The sequence below is a fragment of the Typopeltis vanoorti genome, chromosome 16 (assembly GCF_054136105.1).
Source record: "Typopeltis vanoorti isolate ZY-2024b chromosome 16, IOZ_Tvanoo_1.0, whole genome shotgun sequence".
Classification (NCBI taxonomy): Eukaryota; Metazoa; Arthropoda; class Arachnida; order Uropygi; family Thelyphonidae; genus Typopeltis; species Typopeltis vanoorti.
Window position 1 is genome coordinate 55,950,873 of NC_143564.1, and position 25,037 is coordinate 55,975,909.

The 25,037-nt window shown below is 36.2% G+C and overlaps 1 protein-coding gene across 1 annotated transcript in view; it reads right to left on the reverse strand.

The window, feature by feature from the left end:
- The window catches only part of LOC150098030 (uncharacterized), a 345,561-nt gene extending 333,407 nt beyond the window's left edge, over positions 1-12,154 (reverse strand). Inside the window, exons 1-3 of the mRNA XM_090406662.1 lie at positions 12,128-12,154; positions 11,969-12,025; positions 11,415-11,477 (exon numbers count right to left, since the gene is read on the reverse strand). Coding sequence (XP_090262788.1) covers positions 11,415-11,477; positions 11,969-12,025; positions 12,128-12,154 — 147 coding nt within the window. The remainder of the gene's footprint in view (positions 1-11,414; positions 11,478-11,968; positions 12,026-12,127) is intronic.
- Between the last annotated feature and the right edge of the window lie 12,883 nt (positions 12,155-25,037).

Below are 25,037 nucleotides of genomic sequence, written 5' to 3' on the forward strand. Positions count from 1 at the left end.
TGGAGTGATGGAGACGGAGAGTTGTAGAGTAAGTACCCTCCCTCAATGAGTCTTTGGACTTCCTGGAGGTGTTATGTAATAATAATAATAATAACTTAATATATAATCACATGAATGTAATTTTGTTAACATTATTATGACTTACAGAAAATCTGTACATATCATTCAGCAATCAGGTACCAATTGCCTATAGCAGCAGAAAGCAAAAGCACTATCTGAAAAAAAGAATAAGATCATTGTAAAGGATAGCACAAGTCAAACAGATGCAGACAGAAGATTAAAGGAAGTGGAGTGCAGCAGGTTCCAAATGGTAGTGGACAATAATGAAAGTATAGGTAATGGTAAATTAGCAACTATGAATACCAGAATGTAAAATAGTGCTAATGATGATAAACAAACAAGAAAGATAGTGCAAATGACAGTAAATAAGTAGGATGCCAGTATGCAATTAGTGTGAGTGACAGTAAATAAAAAGTATGCAAACTAATCTTTAAAGGTACCTGTGGAATGACTATAAACAATAAATTACAGGATAACCACAGTAATTAACTTTAATGAAATGAAAGTACAGATATTTCCTACTGAAAATAACAGTACATCATCAGTGTGTAGAAACAAGCAACTCAAAGAATGGGAATACAGTGGTACCTTGGTTTGCGAGCATAATTCGTTCCGGAAACGTGCTCGTAATCCAAAGCACTCATATATCAAAGTAAATTTCCCCATAAGAAATAATAGAAACTCAGATAATTTGTTCCAAAACTCAAAAATATTCATATAAAAATGATTAATACAAAATACATAAAGTAATTGAATTTATTAATTACATTACATATTACAGTAAATACAATTAACTGTATTGGGTAGGACGACTTTCATTGTCACTAACGGAATCATTGCTATCCGTCTCATCGCAATTAAAAACTTGCTGCGGCAGGTAACACTCAGAAACCATGAGCTTCTGAAACTCGACAGCTGCCTTTGTGTCCGAACTCGCAGCCTCTCCGTGCCTCACAACACTATGGATGCCACTTCTTTCAACCCTTTTCTTCATTGGGGCCATTGTCGTAGTACAGTTAATAAAGAACAGTCACTACATTTGGACACAAAATTAAAAAAATGCTTTACGCACACACACGTGGTCACAATGCTAGCACGAATGTTGACTATACGAATGAGGTATGCCGACTGAGACCGTGCATGCGAAACGATTACCCGCAATCCCGAGCTGCTTGATCATGCGACGCTTGGCAGACAAAGCATATAGGTAATACAGTACTCGTATTGCAAGACGTCGCTCATTCATCAAGTTAAAATTTATTAAAAATTTTTGCTCGTCTTGCGAAACACTCGCAGACCAAGTTACTCACAATCCAAGGTACCACTGTAAAAGATACATACAGCAGTCAGTGGTTTACCAATTAAAACTGTTGCCGCATGCTAGAAATTAATATTAATAAATAATATTAAAATTATTATTAAAAACTATTTTTGATGGTTACATAATATAAGAGTCCCCCAAACTTTTGAGAGCGAGAGAGAGAGAGAGAGACAATTGTTCCGATTCAGATTTGGCTGATGTAAAAGGGCTTCACGTGAATGTCTTTTCTTTGAAAAGACATTCATATTTAAACCTGCTTCTATGGATAAGAGCTTCATCCCACTGGATACTGTGTTTAGTGTCAATACTATGTTGTGCCAGACCAGACTTTTGAGGTTTCATAAATTTGATATAATATTGATGTTCATTAATTCTTTTTTCCACAGAATGGCCTGTCTGCCAAAAGTATGTTAGATTACATTCACAAGGTATCTGGTGAATTCCAGCTAATGATAGTTTGTCTTTTGTATATGGCAACAGATGAGAAATTTTGTTGATAGTGAATACATGAAACCTCAAAAGTTTGGTCTGGTACAACATAATATGGTATCCAGTGGGATGAAGCTTGTCTCCTCCATAGAAGCAGATTTAAATATGAACACCTTTTCAAAGAAAGTTGCAAAGCCTTTTACACTGGCCAAATCTGAATCAGAATGATAGTCTCCCTCTTTCTCCCCCCCCCCAACAAAGTTTGGGAGACTCTTGTATTATGTAACTATTAAAAATTGTTTTTAATAATAATCTTAATAATTACTGAAATAAGAGCCAACAGGCTTCACTTCGGTAAAATATTCAAAATTAAGTGGATATTGAATACTACATTATTTCTTAGCCGAATAAGAAACTCAAAGATAGGAAATCTAATCTAAGAGTTTCATGACGAATATAGAAAACTATATAAAGTTCGGACCTTTTATGAGGTCTCGTCAGTGAGTAGGTAGACCTAGATGTAATATTAAAGTTTCAGTAGTGAGCTCATTTCGTATTTAATTGTACAGTAAAGAAATAAGCTCTGATTACTGAAACTTTAGTATTACATCTAGGTCTACCTACTCACCGACGAGACCTCAAAAAAGGTTGAAACCGTTCTGAGTAGTGACCTTCTCTCATAATGTAGAACAATAATACATCTCCTAGGAGCTGTTTTACATTATGAGTAAATATTAAAGACAGTGATTGGAGCTTACTCCACCTTTACTACGAGTTGCCCAGCATTGCACTACCAGGTGTTGGCTCACGCTTGGTCTTGCCGAATTTTATATAGTATTCTATTATTATTATTATTATTATTCCGGGTAACTCCAAGGAGTCTACAGACTCATCGAGGGAGGCCCTAACATCATGTCAAGAACAACTATTCAACATTCACATAGTATCTATCATACCTCGCCTTGAACTCATTCACAGTCGTAGCACCCACAACAGACTCTGGCAGCTTATTCCACTCATTCACTACTCTCCAAGTAAAAAATCTAGCTCTAACGCACCTGCTAACCACATTCTTGCCCAGCTTCCATGTATGGCCCCTAGTCCTCCCACCACCGTCCTATTCTCAAAAATATCTTCTGGATTAATCTTATAGAAACCCTTCAGTAATTTGAATGTCTCAATCATATCACCCCTTTTCTGCCTATCGACCAATTTTTGCAACCCACAAATCTTCAACCTGTTCTCATAAGGTTCATTCCACAGACCTGCTATTATCTTGGTCACTCGTCTCTGGATCCTCTCCATCTCCTCCTCATCAAGAAGAAACCCTGGCACCCATATCTGGGCACAGTAGTCTAGATGGGGTCTTATCAAGGCTCAATACAGAGGAACAATAACTTGTTTGTCTCTGCTTGTTAAAGTAATTTTCAGAAGCCAAGTGATTTGATGAGCTGATTTAGCCACTTTTGCAATGTGCCTCCTAAACTTCAATTCCCTATCCACCAACACTCCCAAATCCCTGGCCTCATCAATCTCCTGGAGTACGGTTCCACCATGTGATATACTCCTTCTATTCTTTTCACCCCAAAATGCATAACCTTACACTTTGCCACATTAAATTGACATCCATTTTCCCTAGCCCAGTCCTCCAAACTATTCAAATCATCCTGTAAAATTTTGACATCCTGTGCACTATATTTGGCATGAAACTCTTAGATTAGATTTCCTATCTTTGTGTTTCTATTCAGCTAAGAAATAATGTGGTATTCAATATCCACTTAATTTTGAAAATCTTAATAATATTATTTATTAATATTAATTTCAAGCACACGGTAACAGTTTTTAATTGGTAAACCACCAACTGCTGCATGTACCTTGTATTCCCATTCCTCTGATTTGCTTGTTTCTATGCACTGATGATGTACTGTTATTTTCAGCACGAAATATCTGTACTTTCATTTCATTACACGATAACCACAGTTAATTACTGTGGTTATCATGTAATTTATTGTTTAAAGTATGCAAATTAATGTAAGTGACAGTAAGTCACTGAATATAGTTATGGGATAAAAGAGTTGAAATCTGAGTTGATGAACAGAAGAAATTAAATATACAGTAGGAAGATAAACAAGTGGTGGATGGAAATGAAAATGTACAAAAGTCATGCAAAAGAAAAAGTAATGGAAAATATAAAAGTAATGCCATATGGATATTACATTACTAAAAATGGCAATGAGACGATAAATGAGAATTATTTCCATAGAAAAAGAGGGAGGGGTAAGAACGATGACTGAGGCTTTTAATACAGAGAGTAAATAATAATAGGATGATGATGATTATTATTATTATTATTAACATTTGACCTCCATGAAGTCAGAGACTCATTGTGGAAGGTACACATTATTACACACGATGCTCATCCAACCATGCTTGAAACTGATTCAATGTGTGTATGCCCACAACACCCTCGGGCAATACTTTAACAATCACTCCTGATATATTAATGGTCTGCATAATAAAATGTTGAAAGTTTATTTTTCACTTGGTTAGAGTATAATAAAATTAGTTTAATCCTTTATCCAAGTGTGAGCAAACGGATATGTTAGTATCTTGCTCCACCTTTGCAACGAGTTGCCCTGGTGTTGTACCACCTTACCCCAGTCCTGAAAATACTTTCAGGCGCAAACTTTGTTTGCTCACATAATGGTCTGCAGTTTGCTACATCTGTCTTGGAGCCTTAACAGACATTCAGTTCTGACCTAAAGACAGTTCGGAAATTCAGTTCTGACCGAAAGACAACCACAAACATCCATACCCATGATGGGATTTGATCCTGACATCTGTTGGTTGGACAGTAGATCAGAACTGAATTTCATTATCTGGTGTGAGACATCACGATGTAATATGTTTCCTAAGCCATAATTTCTTCCACTGACCAACCACTCTCCATGCAAAGAACCTACTCCTCACTCCTCTGCTCACACTTTCCTTATACAGTTTCCAGCTATGTAAATCTACTCTGGACTCTTTCCAACATATCCCCATCACTACAAAAACCTGGTGACCAAATTTGTGCACAATAATCCATATGAGGCTTGATCAAGGCCTCATATGGATTATTGTGCGATTTCAGAGCTACTCAATCAATGTTCGGATAATTGAGGTCCCCCATTATGATTACTCTTTTCACACCTATCATATTTATTTGGTGATGCATTTCTTCTTCAGTAGCAACCAATCCACCAGGTCTGCAACAACACCCCACTATCTATTTAATCTTGTTATACTCCACCTCATACCACATGGCTTCAAACTCACTGCCACACAAAAAAAAACCATATCGCAGTCATAGGTCTCACCTCTCACTGGATTCAAGTCATCTAATATCATTAGAGGCATGCCCCATTCTGTCCTATCCTGTCTATCATTCCTAAAAATACAGTACTCTTTGCATACCAGATAATGTGTCAGCTTCTGATAGCCAGGTCTCACTGATGCGTAGAATATGAGGTCCCAATATATCAACCAAGGCAATAAACTATACTTCTTTGTTTCTGATACTGAAATGTTTTAAAAGTTACTAAAAGGGCTTCATGGTATTGAAGCAAAGCAAATATCAGCACTTGACTAGTGTATGTGGCGGGAGGGAGGGGAACAGAACAAAGAGGTCATCTCTGGAAATTAAGTATGAGAGTGGTTAGCAAGCATTTGAACATAAACTAGATTTTTCACTTGCAGAGTGGTGAATATCTGAGTTGACAGAGTCTATTGTGAGTGCTTTGTCAGTCAATGCATTGAAGGAAAGGTATAATAAATAGTGTATGGATAGTATGCATCTCCTACAATGAGTCTTCGGGTGCACTAGAGGTTCCTGTAGTTCCTGTACGATAATAATAATAATAATAATAATTTAAAACTGTTGTTGTGTGGAGAGGATAACAGAGAGAGTTAAAGATGAATAAGAGATCTGAGGAAAGAGGGATAATAAAGAGTGAAAGGACAAAAGAGGTGAGACTGATGGAATGAGTGTGGATGGAAAAGAGAAGATGAGCAGCCTTAGGGAGAATCAGTGATGAGATTCAGTGAACAGATATGAGAAATGGACAAGGAAATGGGGGAAGTCAGGGTGAAAAGGAAGAAATTATGGCTTAGGAAACATATTACATCATGATGTCTCACACCAGATAACGAAATTCAGTTCTGATCTACTGTCCACAGATGTCAGGATCAAATCCCATCATAGGTATGGATGTTTGTGGTTGTCTTTAGGTCAGAACTGAATTTCAGAACTGTCTTTAGGTCAGAACTGAATGTCTGTTAAGGCTCCAAGACAGATGTAGCAAACTGCAGACCATTAATATATCAGGAGTGATTGTTAAAGTATTATAAAAGTTGGTTAAAGGTAAAATCCAACAGTGGTGGATAGTGATATAATACTCTATAGTTGGCAGCACAGCTTTGTAAAAGATAGATCCTGTCTTAGTTATTTACTCACATTTTATAATAAAGTGAGAGTGGAATTGGATAAAGGAAATGGTTACACCATGATACTGCTGGACATTCCAAAGGCATTTGACAGAATACCACATGGAAAGCTATCACAAAAGTTGAAGCAAATGGGAATGGATATGAAGCTAATAGCATGGATAGGAAGTGGCTGACAAACAGACAGACACCACAGAGTAGTATATGGTAGAGGGGAGTCTAGGAGAATAAGGGTGACTAGTGGAGTACCTCAGTGTTCTGTACTAGGGCTGCTATGCTTTCATTTGTATATCAATGATATAGAGAAAAATTGGGGGTGGGGATATTCAATGCTGATGATACAAAACTGGTAATGCATATATCTCTCAGGATGATTTAAATAATTTGGCAGTGTGGGTAAAGGACAATGGTTGTCAATTTAATGTAGCCAAATGTAAGATATTGTACTTCAAGTTGAAAATATTACATACTGTGTATCACACTGATGGCACCAGATTGCAGGAAAGCGATAAGGCTAAGGACCTTGGGGAAAATAATAGAAAGAAAGTTGAAATTCAGAGGGCATATTGCAAAAGTTGGCAAAATAGCTTAAAGAATTATTTCGATGTTGAAAAACATGCTGACAGCAGAGATGGGAAAATTATTATCCCTCTTTATAAGGTATAAATACAGCTGCATCTTGATAATTGTTCACAGGTTTAGTCGCCTTGGTTTCTTGGGGATCAGGAGGTGGTAAAGAGGATACAGAGATAAGTGACAGGTCTGTTGAATACTCCCTAAGTATAGGTTGATTATGTGTGGGTTACAAAGTTTAATTGATAGGTAGAAAAGAGAGGACAGGATAGAAACTTCTAAGATATTAAAGAGTTTTTTATAAAACTGATACAAAAAAAAATTTTCAATATATGATAAATAATCAGAAAACTAGGGGTCATCCATGGAAGTTGTGTAAGATGTGGTAGTAAGCATATGCAGACTAGATTTTTTGCATAGTGATGGGTTGCCAGAATTAGTTATGAGTGCCCTGAAAGTGAATAAGTTCAAGTGATAGGTTTTCTGTGTATAAAAGTTAGTGAAGATCTCCTACAATGAGTCTCTGGACTCCATCGATAGTATATAATAATAATAATAATAATTGCATTCACTGGCTAATAATATGTTTTTTCTGAATCAACAGAAGGAAAAAAACTATTTACTTCAATTATTTAAATTAAGGGGATATTAAATCCCACATTGTTTTAAAACCGAATAAGAAACTCAAAGATTGGAATCAGAGAGTTTCTTGCCGAATATAGTATAGTAAACTATAAAGTATCGGCGATCACTAAGCGTCCGCTAAATGCAAGTGACCCTAGCACGTAGTGCAATACCGGAAATCTCGCAGCAAAGTCGGTAAAGTTCTGATCACTATTCTTAGGTATTTTCCATAATGTAAAACACATTTCCTAGGAAATGTATGCTGTTATTACATTATGGTGGGGAGGTCACTACCCAGACCGGTTTCAGCCTTTTTTGAGGCTTCATCAGTGAGTAGCTAGACCAAGTTAATACCAAAGTGTATAGCGAAAAGAACTTATACTCTGCTATACGAGTTTCCAAACAGGTGCGACCATTAAGTTACTTAAATTACCGAAATGAAGCTTATTAGCTCTTTATATTTAAGTAACTTAATGGTTGCACCTGTTTGGAAACTCGTATAGCACAGTATAAGTTCTTTTCGCTATACACTTTGGTATTAACTTGGTCTAGCTACTCACTGATGAAGCCTCAAAAAAGGCAGAAACCGGTCTGGGTAGTGACCTCCCCACCATAATGTAATAACAGCATACATTTCCTAGGAAATGTGTTTTTACATTATGGAAAATACCTAAGAATAGTGATCAGAACTTTACCGACTTTGCTGCGAGATTTCCGGTATTGCACTACGTGCTAGGGTCACTTGCATTTAGCGGACGCTTAGTGATCGCCGATACTTTATAGTTTATTATACTATATTCGGCAAGAAACTCTCTGATTCCAATCTTTGAGTTTCTTATTCGGTTTTAAAACAATGTGGGATTTAATATCCCCTTAATTTAAATAATGTTTTTGTTGCCGAAATGAAGCTTATTAGCTCTTTATATTTAAATATTTACTTCAATGTTGAAAGTTTATTTTTCACTTGGTTAGACTATAATAAATTTAGTTTAATCCTTTATCCAAGTGTGGATACTTGGATAAAGGATTAAACTAAATTTATTATAGTCTAACCAAGTGAAAAAGAAACTTGCAACATCTTTCTCTAAATCCAGAGTAATTTAATAAAAAGGTGGCACACTGTTTGGCAACTCCTATAGGTAAAGATGACCTGCCATTGCTTCTGCCTGGTATCTCCACCTCTGGGCCTGGCTCCCACTGAAGAGACCTCAATAAAGGTCGGAACTAGTCTGGGTAGTGGCCCTTCCCTTAATGCATAACATTATACATATCCGTAAGGAGATGTGTTTTGCATTATGGGAGATACTGAGATAAGAGTGATGTTGGCTTTCTCCACCTTTGCTGCGAGTTGCCCAGTGTTGTACTACCTTACCCCAGTCCTGAAGATATTTTCAGGTGCAAACTTTGTTTGCTCACACTTGGATAAAGGATTAAACTAAATTTATTATATTATATTTACCTCAATCTTTGGCTGGTTAAGTGATTTGGTTGAAAATGTATAGAAACTCTTCCTAATATTAATGACTCAGTTTCAGTCATTTTAACCAAAGGAAGTATGTCATTATTGAGAATGTATCAGAGAACCAGGAGTGAAAGATGTGATGAAAATTTAGGGAAAAAAACAATAGAGATATGCGTATGAATTGTTGCAGTTAGGATTGGCTTATAAGACAGAATAATAATAAGACCATCAAAAAGTGAGCAAATTACTAAAGCTAGAGCTACCCTTCATAAAACCATGCTGCCTATAAAGTATCATTCCTGTCCACCCAGTTCTGAATTCTGTCTTTTACCAACTTCTCCAATACCATAATGCAACTCTTGAGGTAGCAATTGGCCTATAATTTGCAGCTTCTGTCATGAAGCATCCTTTATACAGTGGACTTATTCTGCCATCTTTCTCCCTCAACAAGCACCTTCCAAAAATTGAGGCTTAAATTTGCCCTGATTTTCCATGAGTTTTCCACCTTGTATTATTATTATTATTTTGATATGCCGCCTAACCCCCATGGCTATGTTTGCATTAAGGACCTGAAATATCATAGGCACTTTTAATTCTACTTCTATCTCACAACAATCAATGTCACATCTGGCATTGAAATATCACCGCCTGGATAGTACATACACCCTTGCAAAATGATCGATCAGTAACTCAAATATTTTAGTTTGCTTCTGTTACCTTCCTACCATCAGCACTCATTAAAGTAACTTATCCATAGTCATTCTTCATTTTACTCACAGCATAGAAAAATGAACCTTTTGGGATTTTCTCTGGCCTCCTCAGCTAGCTATGCCTTGACTGCTCATGGGCTTTCTGATCACTTTTTTGTTTATAATCCCCCATAATTTTTTCTTTATGCCTCTCATCCCCAATTCTACATAATTTATCCTACTGACTCTAGGTATATCACTGGCCTGGTTGGCTGAGTGGTTAGCATACCAACTCTCCAACCAACATGTCTTTTTTGTTTATACTCCCCCATAATTTTTTCTTTATGCCTCTCATCCCCAATTCTACATAATTTATCCTACTGACTCTGGGTATATCACTGGCCTGGTTGGCTGAGTGGTTAGCATACCCACTCTCCAACCAACATGTCATGGGTTTGAAGCCCACTGTTAGCATGGATGCTAGTGACTGTCTTTAAGTGGGAGATGAATTTCATCACCTGGTATGAGACGACAGCCCTGCTTATTGGAAGCCTGAAGTAGCTCGATAAAGTTCCATGTTTGGTCTCTAGAGCAGAGTTTCCTATGTAAAAATAAATTTTTAAAATACATAAAATATATATAAAACTGATAAAAATGGAAAACAAAATCTTTAGCCCACCCACTGCTATCATATAATAACCGTTCATGGGTAGAAACCACATAAAAAAATAAAAATTAAAATAATACAGTAAAAAAATAGTTTCATACTGCTTTCTTCAAACATCCCTTGACCATTCTCATGCAATGCTAATATTCTTCCTCTCCAAATTCTTATGTTATGGTACTCCAAACTGACCTCTCAGTTTATCAAAATCACATGTGCTTTGCAATTCCAAATATATTTATTTTCTTTCTTAACATAATTTCTTCATGTCCAACAATCTTCCAGGCGAAGACCACATGATCCCTTTTCCCAAGCAGAAGTGTGACTAAAGCGATTATTGCTCAATGCTCCAATGCTGTAACCAGATCCAGTATTTTCGAACCTCAAATCTCCTCCATTACATTACATATTGTCAGGTAATTATCTCTTAATAACTGTAAAACTTTCATTTCATTCCCCTCCAATCTATGTTCCCTTAATGGCACTCCCTGATAAGAATTACCTGTCTTACACTCATCATGCAAATTTGTAAATGCATGCCATCCAATTTCTCCCTCATACCCTCTGACCTATAGCAGTAATGAACTATTTAGTTCATCCTCTTGGCCTTTATCTCACACCAGATGGTCTCAAATGAACTGCCCTCTCTATCTCTGCTCTCCTAATATACATCTCATTCTTTTGGGCTTCCATTCATCTGCTATCATTACCAAAACCCTTATCCCATTTTGTCCTCTCGAAAAATACTATAGCCTTTGCATTTTATCCCTAAATCATACTCTCTCAACCAACTCTCACTAATGCCTATAACTTTTGGCCAAGTTGGACAAACTCCTCTCCCCCACTCCTTTGGATTGGGGGAGAGGAGTTTATGTTGATTTTCCCAGTAAACATCTGGGAAGGGTGAGAGGAAGTTACATTCAGTGTCATGTGATCACACTTTCACTCACTCACCCACCTTTAGGATGCCTACATCAACCACCACCACTACACTTTCATCTCCCTAAACACTAGTTTTCCTGACTCTGCATTTCCAAATTCTTGAAGAATACTTTCTCAGGCCACCTGACCCCAAATACATTCAAATACATGCTATAAATGGATTACCTTTTCTCCTTTAGGCCCAGGTGGGCCAGTAGGTCCCTGATATCCTCTAGGTCCTGGTGGTCCCTGAAAACATACATCACAATGTTTATTGTTATAGAGAATATAATATTAAATATGATACTATATATAATATAATACTAATTTTCATATTAAAAAAAAAAATTCATGTATATTTTAGAAAAGTTAAGCAATTAAGCACTTGTTCAAAATGACAGGTACATAATCATTATATATACAATTAACACTGAAAGAAATAAAATTAATCAAAAAAACCATTTCATGCAGCATTATCAAAACTGAAATTAATTAATTTCAGTTTTGATAATTTGATAAAAAAAAACGATTAATTAGATAAAACTTGATGTTGCACAGAGTAAATCATTAGGCTGTACAAGTCAACAAAATGTACCACTTAAAGTTTGCCTCTGTCATCAGAAAGTAAGTTAGTTAGCACTAGCTCCAGTTACATAGTGCCATATGAAAAACAAAGAAAATAAGATTTTGATGTATCATTTAGAAAACTATAAGTTTAAAAAAAAAAAATTAGAACAAACCTGAATATTATAATAGTTATATCTTCCATGTGCTCCATCTCCTGAGTTCTCTGTTTCCTATAAATATTAGATAAATTACTACCATTTTATTTTTTCCTGAACAAAAATATGCTACTCAAACATTTTTTAAAATCAGAATTATAGAAAAATTAGCAATACTATAGAATTATAATGCGCAACATTCATTTGGATGCCTTGAAATTTTATACTTTTGGCCACATCAAAATGAAATTGTGGTTTGAAGATTTTTGCAGGTTAATACTAAAATATTTATTTTTAATCACAAACTGATTTTGCACAAATGTTGAAAAACTAAGTAATTTTCTTGCCAACTGGTTAACATACAGATGTCCAACTTGCAGGCTGTAGAGTGAAATTCAGGCATGGATATAGATGTTTGCAATGGTCTTAAAGTGAGAGATGAATTTCATCATCTATTTGGAGCCATGAAATCTGTGTACTTTTGTCCACTTCAAAATGAAATTTTAGTTCTAGAGATTTTTCATGTGAATGCTAAAATATTTTTTAAATTACAAAGTGCTTTTGAACAACCACTGAAAAATTAAGTAGTTTTCCTGCCAAATGGTTAATATGACTGATTTCCAAACTAACAGGCTGTGGGATGAAAACCAGGCATGGGTACAGATGTTTGCAATTATCCCTAGATGGGAGATGAATTTCATCACTTATTGAGGGATTTTCATCCCATTTATTGGAGGCCTATAGTGGCTTGAAAAAGTTCGATGTTTGGTCTCTAGAGTGGCATTTCTGGATTATATAAAAATAAATTAAAAAAGCATTTCAAAAAATAAAATTTGAAGTGCTAAAAAAATCCTTAGTGAACCAATGGCACTAATGTAGTATAAATTTATAACCTCATGTGGGTAGGAGTCACATAAAATATTTTTTATTATTTGACACACCTCCAAGGACTTGTCATGGGAGGGCACTCCACTCTGCTCTGCTACACACACATCTCTCCATCACCCCCTACTGCTTAATTCTCCACCTACACACAACAACACTAATACCATCAACACCACCATCTACTGCCCATCATCACGGTCAACAGCATTTTTTGTCTGTACACTGCATGTTCACATATGAGGCTGATTTGCTGTCTACATATGAGATCAGTTAACTCACCTTCAATTGAAAACACATACACACACACATAATAAGTGAAAGATTATTAATATCATTATGATTATAAGGGCACCTCCATAGAGTCTGAAGACTCATCATGAGAGACCCAATCTATCCACAGAATCTATCATACCTCCCCTTGAACCCATTAACAGACAAAACACTCACAACTGACTCTGGTAACTCATTCTACTCATTCACCACTCTCCAAGCAAAACATCTAGTACTCATACCCCTACTGACCACACCTTTATTCAACTTCCAGGGATGACCCCCTTGTTCTGGTCCATCTAGCCAAGTGCTGAAACATTTCCCCTACATCTATCCTATAAAATCTTTTAAGCAACTTAAATGTTTTTATCATATCCCTCTTTTCCTTCTATCAACTAACTTCTGCAATCCACACACCTTCAATCTATCCTCATAGGGAACATTCCACAGGCCACTCGTCATCTTGGTCACTCACCTGTGAATCCTCTCCATCATTTGTTTCCTCATCCCCAAGAAACCCAGGGGACCAGACATGAGCACAGTAATCCAGATGTGGGCACATCAGGGCCTTATAAAAAGAAATTACAACTTCCTTATCTTAACTTGTTAATGTGTCTGAACTAGACAAGTAATCTCATGGGCTACCTTAGAAACCTTAGCAATATGTCCTATAAACTTTAACTCTCTGTCTACCACCACCCCGAAATCTCCAGCTTCATCTATTTCCTGGAGTACAGTGCCATCACTGTGATATACGGCTTGTAATCTATTTATCCCAAAATGCATAACTTTACATTTCTCGACACCCATTAACTTTTGCCCATACTGACAGCATATTTAAATCATCCAGCAAGCTCTCCACATCTATTTATTAACTTGATTAATTATTGCTCTACTTAATTTCATATCATCAGCAAACAACAAAAATAACCTTAATGGTTATTTTTTATTTTATTATTATTATTATTATTATTAGACACCTCCAGAGAGTTCAGACTCATCGAGGGAAGGCACATGCTCTACAACGTCCGTCTCCACCACTCAATCCACCAACTGACTCCGCCAATCACCACCAATAGTATTTCCAAAGACAATCACAAACATCCATGCCCACAGTGGGATTTGAACCCACAGCCTTTTGGCTGGAGAGCAGATATGCTAACCACTCGGCAGCCAGACTAGCAAATTTCCTATATCATTTATGTACAAATTAAACAGCAAAGGCCCAGAATTCAACCTTGTGTCACACCACTAGTCACCTGTTTTTGCCTCCATTCTGCCTTTCCATATACCGCTTTTCAATAATCTGTCCAGCAGCCACCCTCTTATCCACTTAACCAGTGTCATATCCATCCCTTTCTTCTAATTTACATAATAGTGTTCCATGTGATATTCTGTCAAATGTCTTTTGCAAATTACAGCAGAATCATCATCATGAAGCCATTTCCTTTATCCAACTCATGTTACTCGATTATAAAAAGTTAGTAAATTACCAATCCTTCACAAAGCCATGTTAATCCTCATACAGTATCATATCTTTATCTACCCATTCTTGAATTCTCTTTTTCACTAATTTTTCTAGTACTACCTGAGATACCAATTGGTCTATAATTTGCTCTTACAATCTCACAACCTCCCTTATGCAAAGAAATAATTCTGCCCTCTTTCCACTCCCTTGGAACTCTACTAGAGTTGAGCATTGCCAGTTCCCTTGCACATAGTATCTATATTAAGATTCTGCAATATCCTAAGAACTTCCAATTCATCCACATCTGTTCCCACATTAGTGTCTGTCACACAGGTTAAAGCAGTAACCTCACTAGGAATATATATGTTTGCAAAGTGGTCACTCAGTAACTCAACTATTTTATCTACTTCTGTCTCCTTGTGAACAACATCACTCATTAAAGTTAAACTTCTATAGTCATTCTTCCTCTTACTTGCCACATAACAAGAGAAATCTTTGGAATTTCCTGGCCTGCTCCGCTAAATTATTATCATAATCTGATTTTGCCTTTCTACTGGTCTTAATTTCACACCAGACTGCTTCAAATGAACAGCCATCCTCCCAAGTCTCCTATTCTTTTTGGTTGAAATTCATCTACTATCTTCAGCACTACTCCCCCACCTTTCTTCTCTGTCTTCCCTGAAAATACTAAACTCTTCACATTCAATCCCTGTAACTACATCATCTGCTGTTAGCCAAGTCTCACTAATGCCTATAACTTTTGGCAAGGTTGCACTAACCAACCCCACCCTCCTTTACTTTCTGAATTGATTACCCTATACAATATTTTTGCTTGAGAGACCAGATTGCTCACTTGGTCATTCTCACACTCACTCATTTCATGGGTGCCTTGACACAAACTCACTTGCTTTCACCCTAATTACTTAAGTTTCCCTGAATTTGCACATCAGTATGCTTGGTAAACAAAACTCTCTCTCTCTCTCTCCAGACACCTAACACCATAACCATTCAGATGAAGTCCATCTGCATTGTACAAATCCTTCTTTCCATCAAAACAGAGACCACAGATCCACAAATTCTACATCTCCTTTTGCAAAATGTACATATAGACTCTATGGCTATCAATGCCCTCCTCCTCAGTTCACTTCTATCATAGTATGGTTGGAGACTTACAATCTTCATCTTCTCACACTTCAGTTTTGCCTCTTACAACTCCTTTACATCCTCCGTCATAGATTCTTGTCTCTCAAATCATTGGTACCAACCAAGACAATCATTTCCTTCGACTTACCAATTTGCATCTGGATGTCGTGGCTAATATCATGAATTTCTGCTCCTGGAAAACACGATTTTGTCATACTTTTATTAAGTACTCCCCTGATTATTGAGTCTCCATAGATAATTTTATCCTTAACTTGATTTTCTTGTTTGCTTCGTCAGTCTTTATTATTCTTTCGGATCACCTGCCTCTTTCTTTTTTCAGCCCTACTTAACTCTTACAGCTTCTGCAGTTTTTCAATTTCACGCTTTGTCCTATGAAGGATAACATTTAAGCGTGCTATTTCTTTATTGATATCCACTTCGTTCTCCAACTAGCTAGCCTTGGCTGCTAAGCAGGAATTCCAAAAATGATTGTTTCCTAAATCTTTGAAGTTTAAATAACCATATTTATTCAGATTTGTTTAGTTTTTTATAAATCTTCTGCTGATTCCAAAAAAAGTCTTTAAGTTTCCATTTGCTGAAATGAAGCATAATAGTTTGTTTCCATTGATCATTTGACTAACTGATGAGGTAAATGGATCCAATTTACCTCATCAGTTAATCAGACCAATGCAAAAATGTATGGGATAAAATCCATAAAATGAAAGGTAGATAGAGAACACACTGTTTGTCTACCTTAGACAATAATGGAAGTGTTACTGCTGATTCCAAAGCTATTGCCGACACTTTGGGAGAAAATTTTGCCAGAATTTCAGCAATAGCTTCATATCCTCCTGAATTTTTAATACTGAAAGAGCAGCAAGAGAAACAAGGGCTAATTTTTTCTACCAATGGGTTTGAGCCATACAATCAGCTATTTGTTGAGGAGGAACTAAAAAGAGCTATTTTATTGTCTCACCCTAGTGCAGTAGGGCCTGATGACATCCATTATGAAATCATAAAACATCTACCATCATCTTCTATGGATCTCCTTTTCTTAATATATAATAGAATACTTGCAGAAGAAGAGTTTCTGGCTTCTTGGCATAAATCAGTTGTTATTGCTACCCCAAAACCAAGAGAGGATCCAACACAAGCTCTGACCAGCTGTCTATGTAAGATATTAGGGAAAACGGTTAATGACAGACTTCTCTGCTATTTAGAAAGTAATGATGTTCTCTCCAATATACAATGTGGCTTCTGTAGACATCGTTCAACTTTAGACCATTTGGTTTGTTTAGAAACTTGTATAAAAGAAGCATTTCTGAAGCATGAACATCTGGTTTCAGTTTTCTTTGATATGGAAAAAAGCTTATGACATAGCCTGGAGATATGGCATGTTAACACACCTCTATAACCTGGGTCTCAGAGGACACCTTCCTGTATTTATTAAAAACTTTCAGTCTGGGCAAACTGTCCAAGTCAGAGTGGGAAGCATGCTATCTCAGCCATATCATCAAGAACAGGGTGTTCCCCAAAGCTTTGTCTTTACTGTGACACTTTACTCTGAGCTGTTCAGTGATTGGGTTAACTTCTGTCAAAGTTAACCCAATCACTGAACAGCTCCTCCCACTGTAGACAATGCTCTCTATATGTTGATGACTTCCCAATTTATTATCACTCTGGGTAATATGAGGGTAAATGAGAAACAACTTCAGCAAGCAACTGATCATATTTTTCTGTGAGCTCTTAGTAATGGGTTCAAGTTTTCAACAGAAAAAAGTGTCTGCATATACTTCTGTTGAAAACAAATTCTTCACCCAAATCCTGAATTTAGAATGGGATGAACTGTTATTCCAGTAGCTACAGAAGCCAAGTTTTGGGAGTCATCTTTGAAAACTTACATTCCTTGAACACATCCAAATGTGAGAAAAGTGCAAGAGAGTAATGCGATGCAATGCGTAGCATAGGTAGGTAGGTAGGTAGGTAGGTAGGTACAGTCATATACTCTTGCCGCTCTACTCTTCCTCTAGTCAGTTTCTACAAGGAGCATTCTATATGGATCATAAGAATCAATTCCCTCCTCTGCTCTTCTCAGATGTGTACAAATTTACTTATTCTTGCAAATTATCATATTATGAACAAATTGAGAGATATGCAAACCTGCTTTGAAGAACAAAATAAGTATGTCTGCCACAACAACTATGATCAGCAGGGTCTAGCTGACCATAGCTTGGATATCTTATATAGAATTATTGTTATTATTATTATTATTATTATTATTATTATTATAAGAAGTATTTAGATGGAGTCAAAATCACTCATCGCAGGAGACAACCCACATTAACCATTATTCGCACAATACCTATCATACCTCTCCTTAAACTTATTCGCCATTGGGAAACTCACACTACCTCTTGAAATTCATTCCACCAACCAAAAAAAAAAAAAAAAAAGCAAAGAACCTAGTGTGCATGCTCTAACTAATCATACTTTTGTACAACTTCCAGAGACAACTGACCTCTTGTTCATAAATCAGTTCGCTTTCTGTCTTTCTTAATAATCCAGTTTTCACATCCATACAGCACTAATGGAAATACCATTGCTTTGACAATTCTAACTTTTGTGAACCTTACTCACACCTCTATCTTTCATAATTTATTTTCAGATTTAACATCGTTTTTTTTCCATGACTATCCTTCTTTTAATTTCCTCATCACATTTACCATCTTTTCTTATTCCTGACCCCAATAATCATAACTTTCAACTATTTCTATTTTATCTCCCTCTATTATAAATTCATTTAAACTGCCAGAAGCCATCACTTTTCTTTTGCTGATGCTTAAATTAAACCTGGCTTTAATACTTTCCCTCTTAACCAACAGAATTAACCACTCCACATCTTCCTTAATTTCTGCTATGAAGGGTGTATTGTCAGCATATCTTGTCAACTGGAATTAAGATTGGTGGCAGAAAAATAAATAATTTTTCTGCCACTAATCTTAATTCCAGTTGGATCTTTGTCTAAGTTAGCCATTCTCATAATATATTCATTATAAGTATTAAAAAGATAGGGTGACAGTTATAAAATCTTGATGCATCCCTTTTTCCACTCGAACACTTTGTTTCTCGAAAGATTTTTTACTAAAACTTCTTGGTTATCATACAGCTGTCTCATCAAGAGAATTAGATGCTCAGGTATTCCCATTGATCTCATTACAATCCACAAAAGCTTTCTTGTAATCAATAAATCTGAAATTCCATCTCATGTTTGTTATTTGGTCTCTAGTTCCTCCACCTCTCTCCTAAAGCTTGCCTGTTCTTGTGGTATTTCTCTATTCACATACGGTTCCGGCCTTTCTTGGATCACTTTCAGCATAACTTTACTTGCATGTGAAATTAAAGTGATGATTCTATAATTCTCACAATCTCTGGGATTTGATTTGGGGGGGGGGGGGGGAATTGGGATGAATACTGATGTTTTCCAATCTCTAGGCCAGTATATTTTCTTCTTCAAAACCTATGGACAAATTTCAGTCAATATGTTCACTACATCCCTAGCTGCTCTCAAACTTTTTAATTTCTTTTCAACTTATGATTTAAATCAAATCTGATACTGTTTCTTCTTAGTCCTTAATTTCAATTTAACTTCGGCTATATAATTCATGATCTGTCCCACCTGCACCAGGTAGTGTTTTGCTGATTGGATAGCACTTCTCCATCTTCAGCTGGCAACAATATAATCTATCTGATTTCTATATTCTCCATTTGGCAAAGTCCATGTGTACAATCTTCTTTTATGCTTCTTTTCAAGAGAAAATCTGTTTTATCAATATTGCATATTACTTGTTGCGATCTACTAAAATATTTACAGTAGTGGGTGCATACACCTGTATGAGTGGAACATTCACTGGGCATGCCTTTATTCTGATTAGAATTATTCTATTGGACACTGGGTTGTAATAACCCAAAATGTATTTTCTGTATTCTTTGCTATGAATGTTACTCCATTTCTTTGAAGGTTTTTGTGTCCAGAGTAACACATCATACTTTCTACACAGTGAAAAAACACTTTTAAATTTACTTTGCCTTGCTTAGATTAATTTTCTCTCAAAACTAGTCACCTTTCTGCCTATGCTTTGTACTGCTGATAATGAACATGAGCATGCTGATCACCTTTTTGTTTATCTTCCTTCCATAATGATGTCTATTTTTGCAGCTCCTGTTTATATCACTACTCATTCACTTAATCACTACTCGGTTTATCCTCCTGACTCAGAATGCAGTCTGACACTGTCTCTCTCAAACAATCTCTGACCATTTCCCATGCACTACTGATATTTATACCTTGTAGCTTCTTATGCCATGACAATGCTCCAAGCTGCCACCTAAGTTTGTCATAAATGCCAGCTTTGTAGTTCCACACAAATCTCATCTTGAATGAGAATTCCACATGTTGAGCAACCTCCCAGAATATGACTGCATGGTTACTTTCCCCAAATAAAGTTAGAGTTGCTACTGTAGTTATGGACAGTAGCAACTCTAACTTCTGATGCTATTACCAGATCCAACATTCTCAAACCTCTGGTCCCCTTCATCACGTGCTGTTTCAGGTAATTATCCCTTAGTAACTGTATAAATTTCACTTTCATCTTGTATGTGTCCTTTCCTCCTTCCAGTCCAATCCCCATAGGTTGAGGTCCACTATGAAAACTGCTCAGCCTGCACTCGTGCTAATCTGCCAATGCATGGCATCCATCCAACACTATATTTTGTCCTATTTGCTTCTATCTCATTAATAATACTCCACCTCCTATTTTATTCCCTGCTCTGAAAATACAATCTCTTACATTCTATCCCTGTAACTACATCATTCTCTGTCAACCATGTCTTGCTGATGCCAATAATATTTAGACAAGTTGAGCTGAATGATGCCAAATATCTCCTCTCCTTTATTTGATACTTCTGGCATTTGTGTACATGCATTTCACATCCTCTTGGGATCACAGTTAACCTTGCAAAATGTCGAAACCTAGGAAACTGACTGAGCAGTTCATGGTCATTTCTACACATGAACTCATTTTTCCCAGGAGTGGTTAGCCACCATGCTTGCATCCCTACCATTTCTAGTTTTACTAATTATGCACTTTCAACCTCTCATTAAACAACACATTCTCCAAACATCTAACTCTAAAACCATCAAATGCAGTCCCTCAGGCATATACAAGTTCTTTCATCCATCAAATTCATTCCAAACATCTATAAACTGCACCATTCCTCCTGCAAAATATTCTCATTTACTGAGGCAGCAGATTTACAATCTCTACTTTCTCACTCTTCATTTTTGGCTTCTTTTAACAACTCTTTCATGATCTCTCTCTCTCTCTCTCTCTCATTGCATATTTCTTTCCTTTCAAATCATTTGTGTCAGCAAAATCAATCAACTGTTTCACTTCATCCTTGATCTTCACACCTGGTAAATATGCTTTCATCATTTTTATGTATTCTTCTTTAAATAAAGTGTATTTAAAGACACTTCTTGTCTTTAAATTCACTTTAATGAATACTCAAAGAACACTTCTTATCTTTGAATCTCCATACAATACTTTCTCTATATTCCCAGTTTCTTGCACTTTTTATACTTTTCCCATTCACTTTTTCTTTCATTCTCTATACTGCTGAACCGCATGTCAGTTGTTTTTCCAGTCACTCGAGCTCACATCTTTTCCTCTGATGGAGTCTGTATAAGTATACTATTTTCTCTCCACAATGTCAACTCATCACCAATATTACTTTCAGCTACTTCCTTGATACCCTCATTGATATTTTGCACATTGTTATTTACTCTCTCTTCACTACATTCTCTAAAATACTTTTTACAACACTATTGCTTTCCTGCCTTACATTGTTTATTGCTTCATTCTCCTGCTTTCAACATGACTCACATTTCTTGCACTTGCTTGTCAATCAAATGGGAAAAAACTACTATGCCTCACAACAAATACCAACTTTAAAGATTTATTTTTTGGAATCGGCAGCAGATTTTAAAAAAAAGCAAACTGATCTAAACAAATATGGTTGAGTTAAACTTCCAAGATTTGGAAAGCATTAATTCTTAGAATTTCCACCCAATAGCCAAGGCTGGCTACCAGCACCCATGGAGGTTGCCCCTTTAAGACTTCAGACTTCTAGTCTAATATCTTCCACTTATTTTGTGTGCTTTTGTATATATTATTACAAATTTTATATTGTATCCTAGAAGATGTCTCTGACAGAAATGAAACACCAAATTTATTAAACCTGTGTTTAATTATTTCTTTTGTGCTATTTTCTTTCTATTAAACATAATTAAGGGTTGTAAACCTATAATATATTTGTACTACATATTAGCTAAGGGTTAGATAATTGGGAAACCATGCTGGGATTCAAACGTTACTGCTTGTTGAATAGACATGCCATCCGCTGGGCAAACCAGGCTGGCATAATCTGCTACATCTGTCAACTGCACATTTGTTAGTTCATCTGTCCTGTAGGATTTGATTGGAGTTGTAATCATTTGATTCCATTAACTTTTTAATGATGGAAAGTTCTTGTTGTAAGATTATTGGGGAAGAGCAAACTTTATGAGCTCTATGAATTAGAGATTTAAGAATGCCAAATTTTTGAGACATGTGGTATGCAGACTTTCCTATCAACAAAATTTCTTCTTTATTACCTTCTACAAAGGATAAACTGTCTTCTCTATCTTTGGCTGGCATTTACCAAATACCTTGCGAATGCGATGTCTCTTATTTTGGACAAACTGGCCGTTCTTTGGAAAAAAGAATAAAAGAACATCAATATTATATTGATTATAACAAACCTCTGAAGTCTGGTCTGGTGCAGCACAGTATTGACTCTACTCATAGTGTCCAGTGGAATAAAGCAGTTCTCCTCCATAGATGCAGATTCAAATATGAACGCTTATTCAAAGAAAGTTGTGAAACTATCTTACACTGACCGAATTTAAATAGAAATGACTGAATGTCTCTCTCAAAGATCTGGGAGACTTTTATCTTATGTAAAAACCATTTATCTTAATAGATTAAATTTGTTATTTCTATTATTTCCTGGCAGGTGGTAACAATTGTATTTTAATAGGTGATCCAATGAACATTTTGCTTGTATTCCATTCCTATTATTGTTACAGACACTAAAGATGTACTATTAATTTTAGTACGAAATATCTGTCCTTTTATTAATTAAAGATACCACTGTGGTTTTTACGTGTTGCTTTATTATTTAATTACTATGCCACAGGTTCCACTAAAAATCAGAATCATGGTATTTTTGTAATCCTTCTTCTAACACTGATGGAACATTTCTTTAATTCCAATAAATTTGAAGTTGTTACAAGTAGCTAATTTTTCATTATTTGCTCTTCTTCCTTGATTAAACAAAAAAAAAAAAAACTGTGAGTACTGTTTAATTAACTTAGGTGACACGACAGCTATGATATTTCATCATAATGCAACATCATTTTTGTTTCTGTTCCAAATATCAAAATCACCAGATCATCTTGCATTCATTATGGTGGAAACCTAATAAAAAGACATAATGAGGAATAGATAATGGGTCAAAATCTCTGCTAGTTCTCTGCATTCATTACATATAATGCAGAGGACTCCTTCAAATTATTTAGTTTTGACATTTAAGCAACTTTCATGAGGACTACAATATGGGAACTAAAAAAATGATGGTAAGTAGCTTTCACTAAGTTTTTCAGTTTTATTGTTTTTGTTTTGTTTTTTAACTCCTAAATGTTGTAAACACCCAACAAACACACTGTTTGAAAAGAAGTCAATGGACAACCACATGGGCAAGGTGGTTGTCCATTATACAAATCATGTGTTTGTAGTCATTATAAATTGGAGGAATATGATGCTCCCAAGTCAATGCAACTGTGTTTGGATGAAATGGCTATGAGAAGGGAACTAAGGAGTTTGAATGAGTCATTGTCAAAGGATGCCATGTTGCAAACCTATCTGTTCAGCAAACTGCTGACAAATTGGCCCATCCCAGGGATGGCCCAATTTTTCAACAATCTCAGTATGATACCATAATGAGATGGAAGAGCAGGGAGTCAATTGCATGTGCTACCTGCAGTGGATGACTGCCACACTTACCAAATGTGACAATAGGGTGCTATGAAGGATAATATGGAAAGAAATTATTATTATTATTGTTATTATTCAGTTGAAGCATTGAATGCAGAGTTCCAGGCATCATCTGGAACATGAATCTGAATTCGGAACCAAAGCTCATAACATAGGTTTTTACCATGGTAGGACCAAAATATCCAAGCCCCACTTTAACCAAACAAACATGCAACATTCGCCTTCAGTAGTGCAAAGAGCCTGTATAATGGGATGTGGAAGCTTGGAAAGTTATGTTATGGAAAGACAAATCATGCCACACCCTCATCGCACAGATGGAGGAGTGTGGGTATGACGTAACCCCAACTATGAAATTAAGACATGGCAGTGTGATGGTATGATCCTGTTTTTCCTGGTATGGCCTTTTAATCTCTGTTTGTGGGGCCACAAACACTGAACTCCAAGAGATATCTGAACAATCTGGACAGTGCAATGATTCCTACTTTGTGGCATTTCTATGGAACTGACCATTGACTCTTTCAGAAAGAACAATGCACCACGTCATAAGGCTGCTGTAACTACGTAGTTTGTGGAAATGAATGTCACCACACTTTGCTGGCCTCCAGTGAGCCCTGATCTCAACCCTATTGAACATCTGTGGGATGGAGTATCAATTAAGGTCAAGGAATGTTCACCCCACAACAGTCTAGGACTTCATTACATGCCTACAGGAAGAATGGTCCAAATTCCCATTGATTACTATTATACACTTGTGGAAAGTATGTCTGTTAGGATTGTTGCAGTCACTGCAGTGAAAGGAAGTCCTACTACATCTTATTACGGTGGGCACCATGGCTATTTGTTCCTCACACCATGGTGTCTGTTGACTCCTTTTTAAATTATGAAATATTAGTTTTATATGTTATTTAATAGTATTAAGAAGCTCTTGTACACAGTAAAAGTTAAAAAGTAAAAAATTCATTCTAATGGCTAAACACCTGATATAGTTAACACTTGTGATCAATCCCGGTCATTTATACTGTGTACAAGCAAATGCATTCAAAAAACTGTTCATAAACTGGCTTTACTTCAAAACCAATTTATTTTCAAGCAAAAAATAAATAATAAAAAAACTTGTCCATACCACTGTACTGAAATTTGTTGTTTCTGGTATAACTTCTAAATCAAC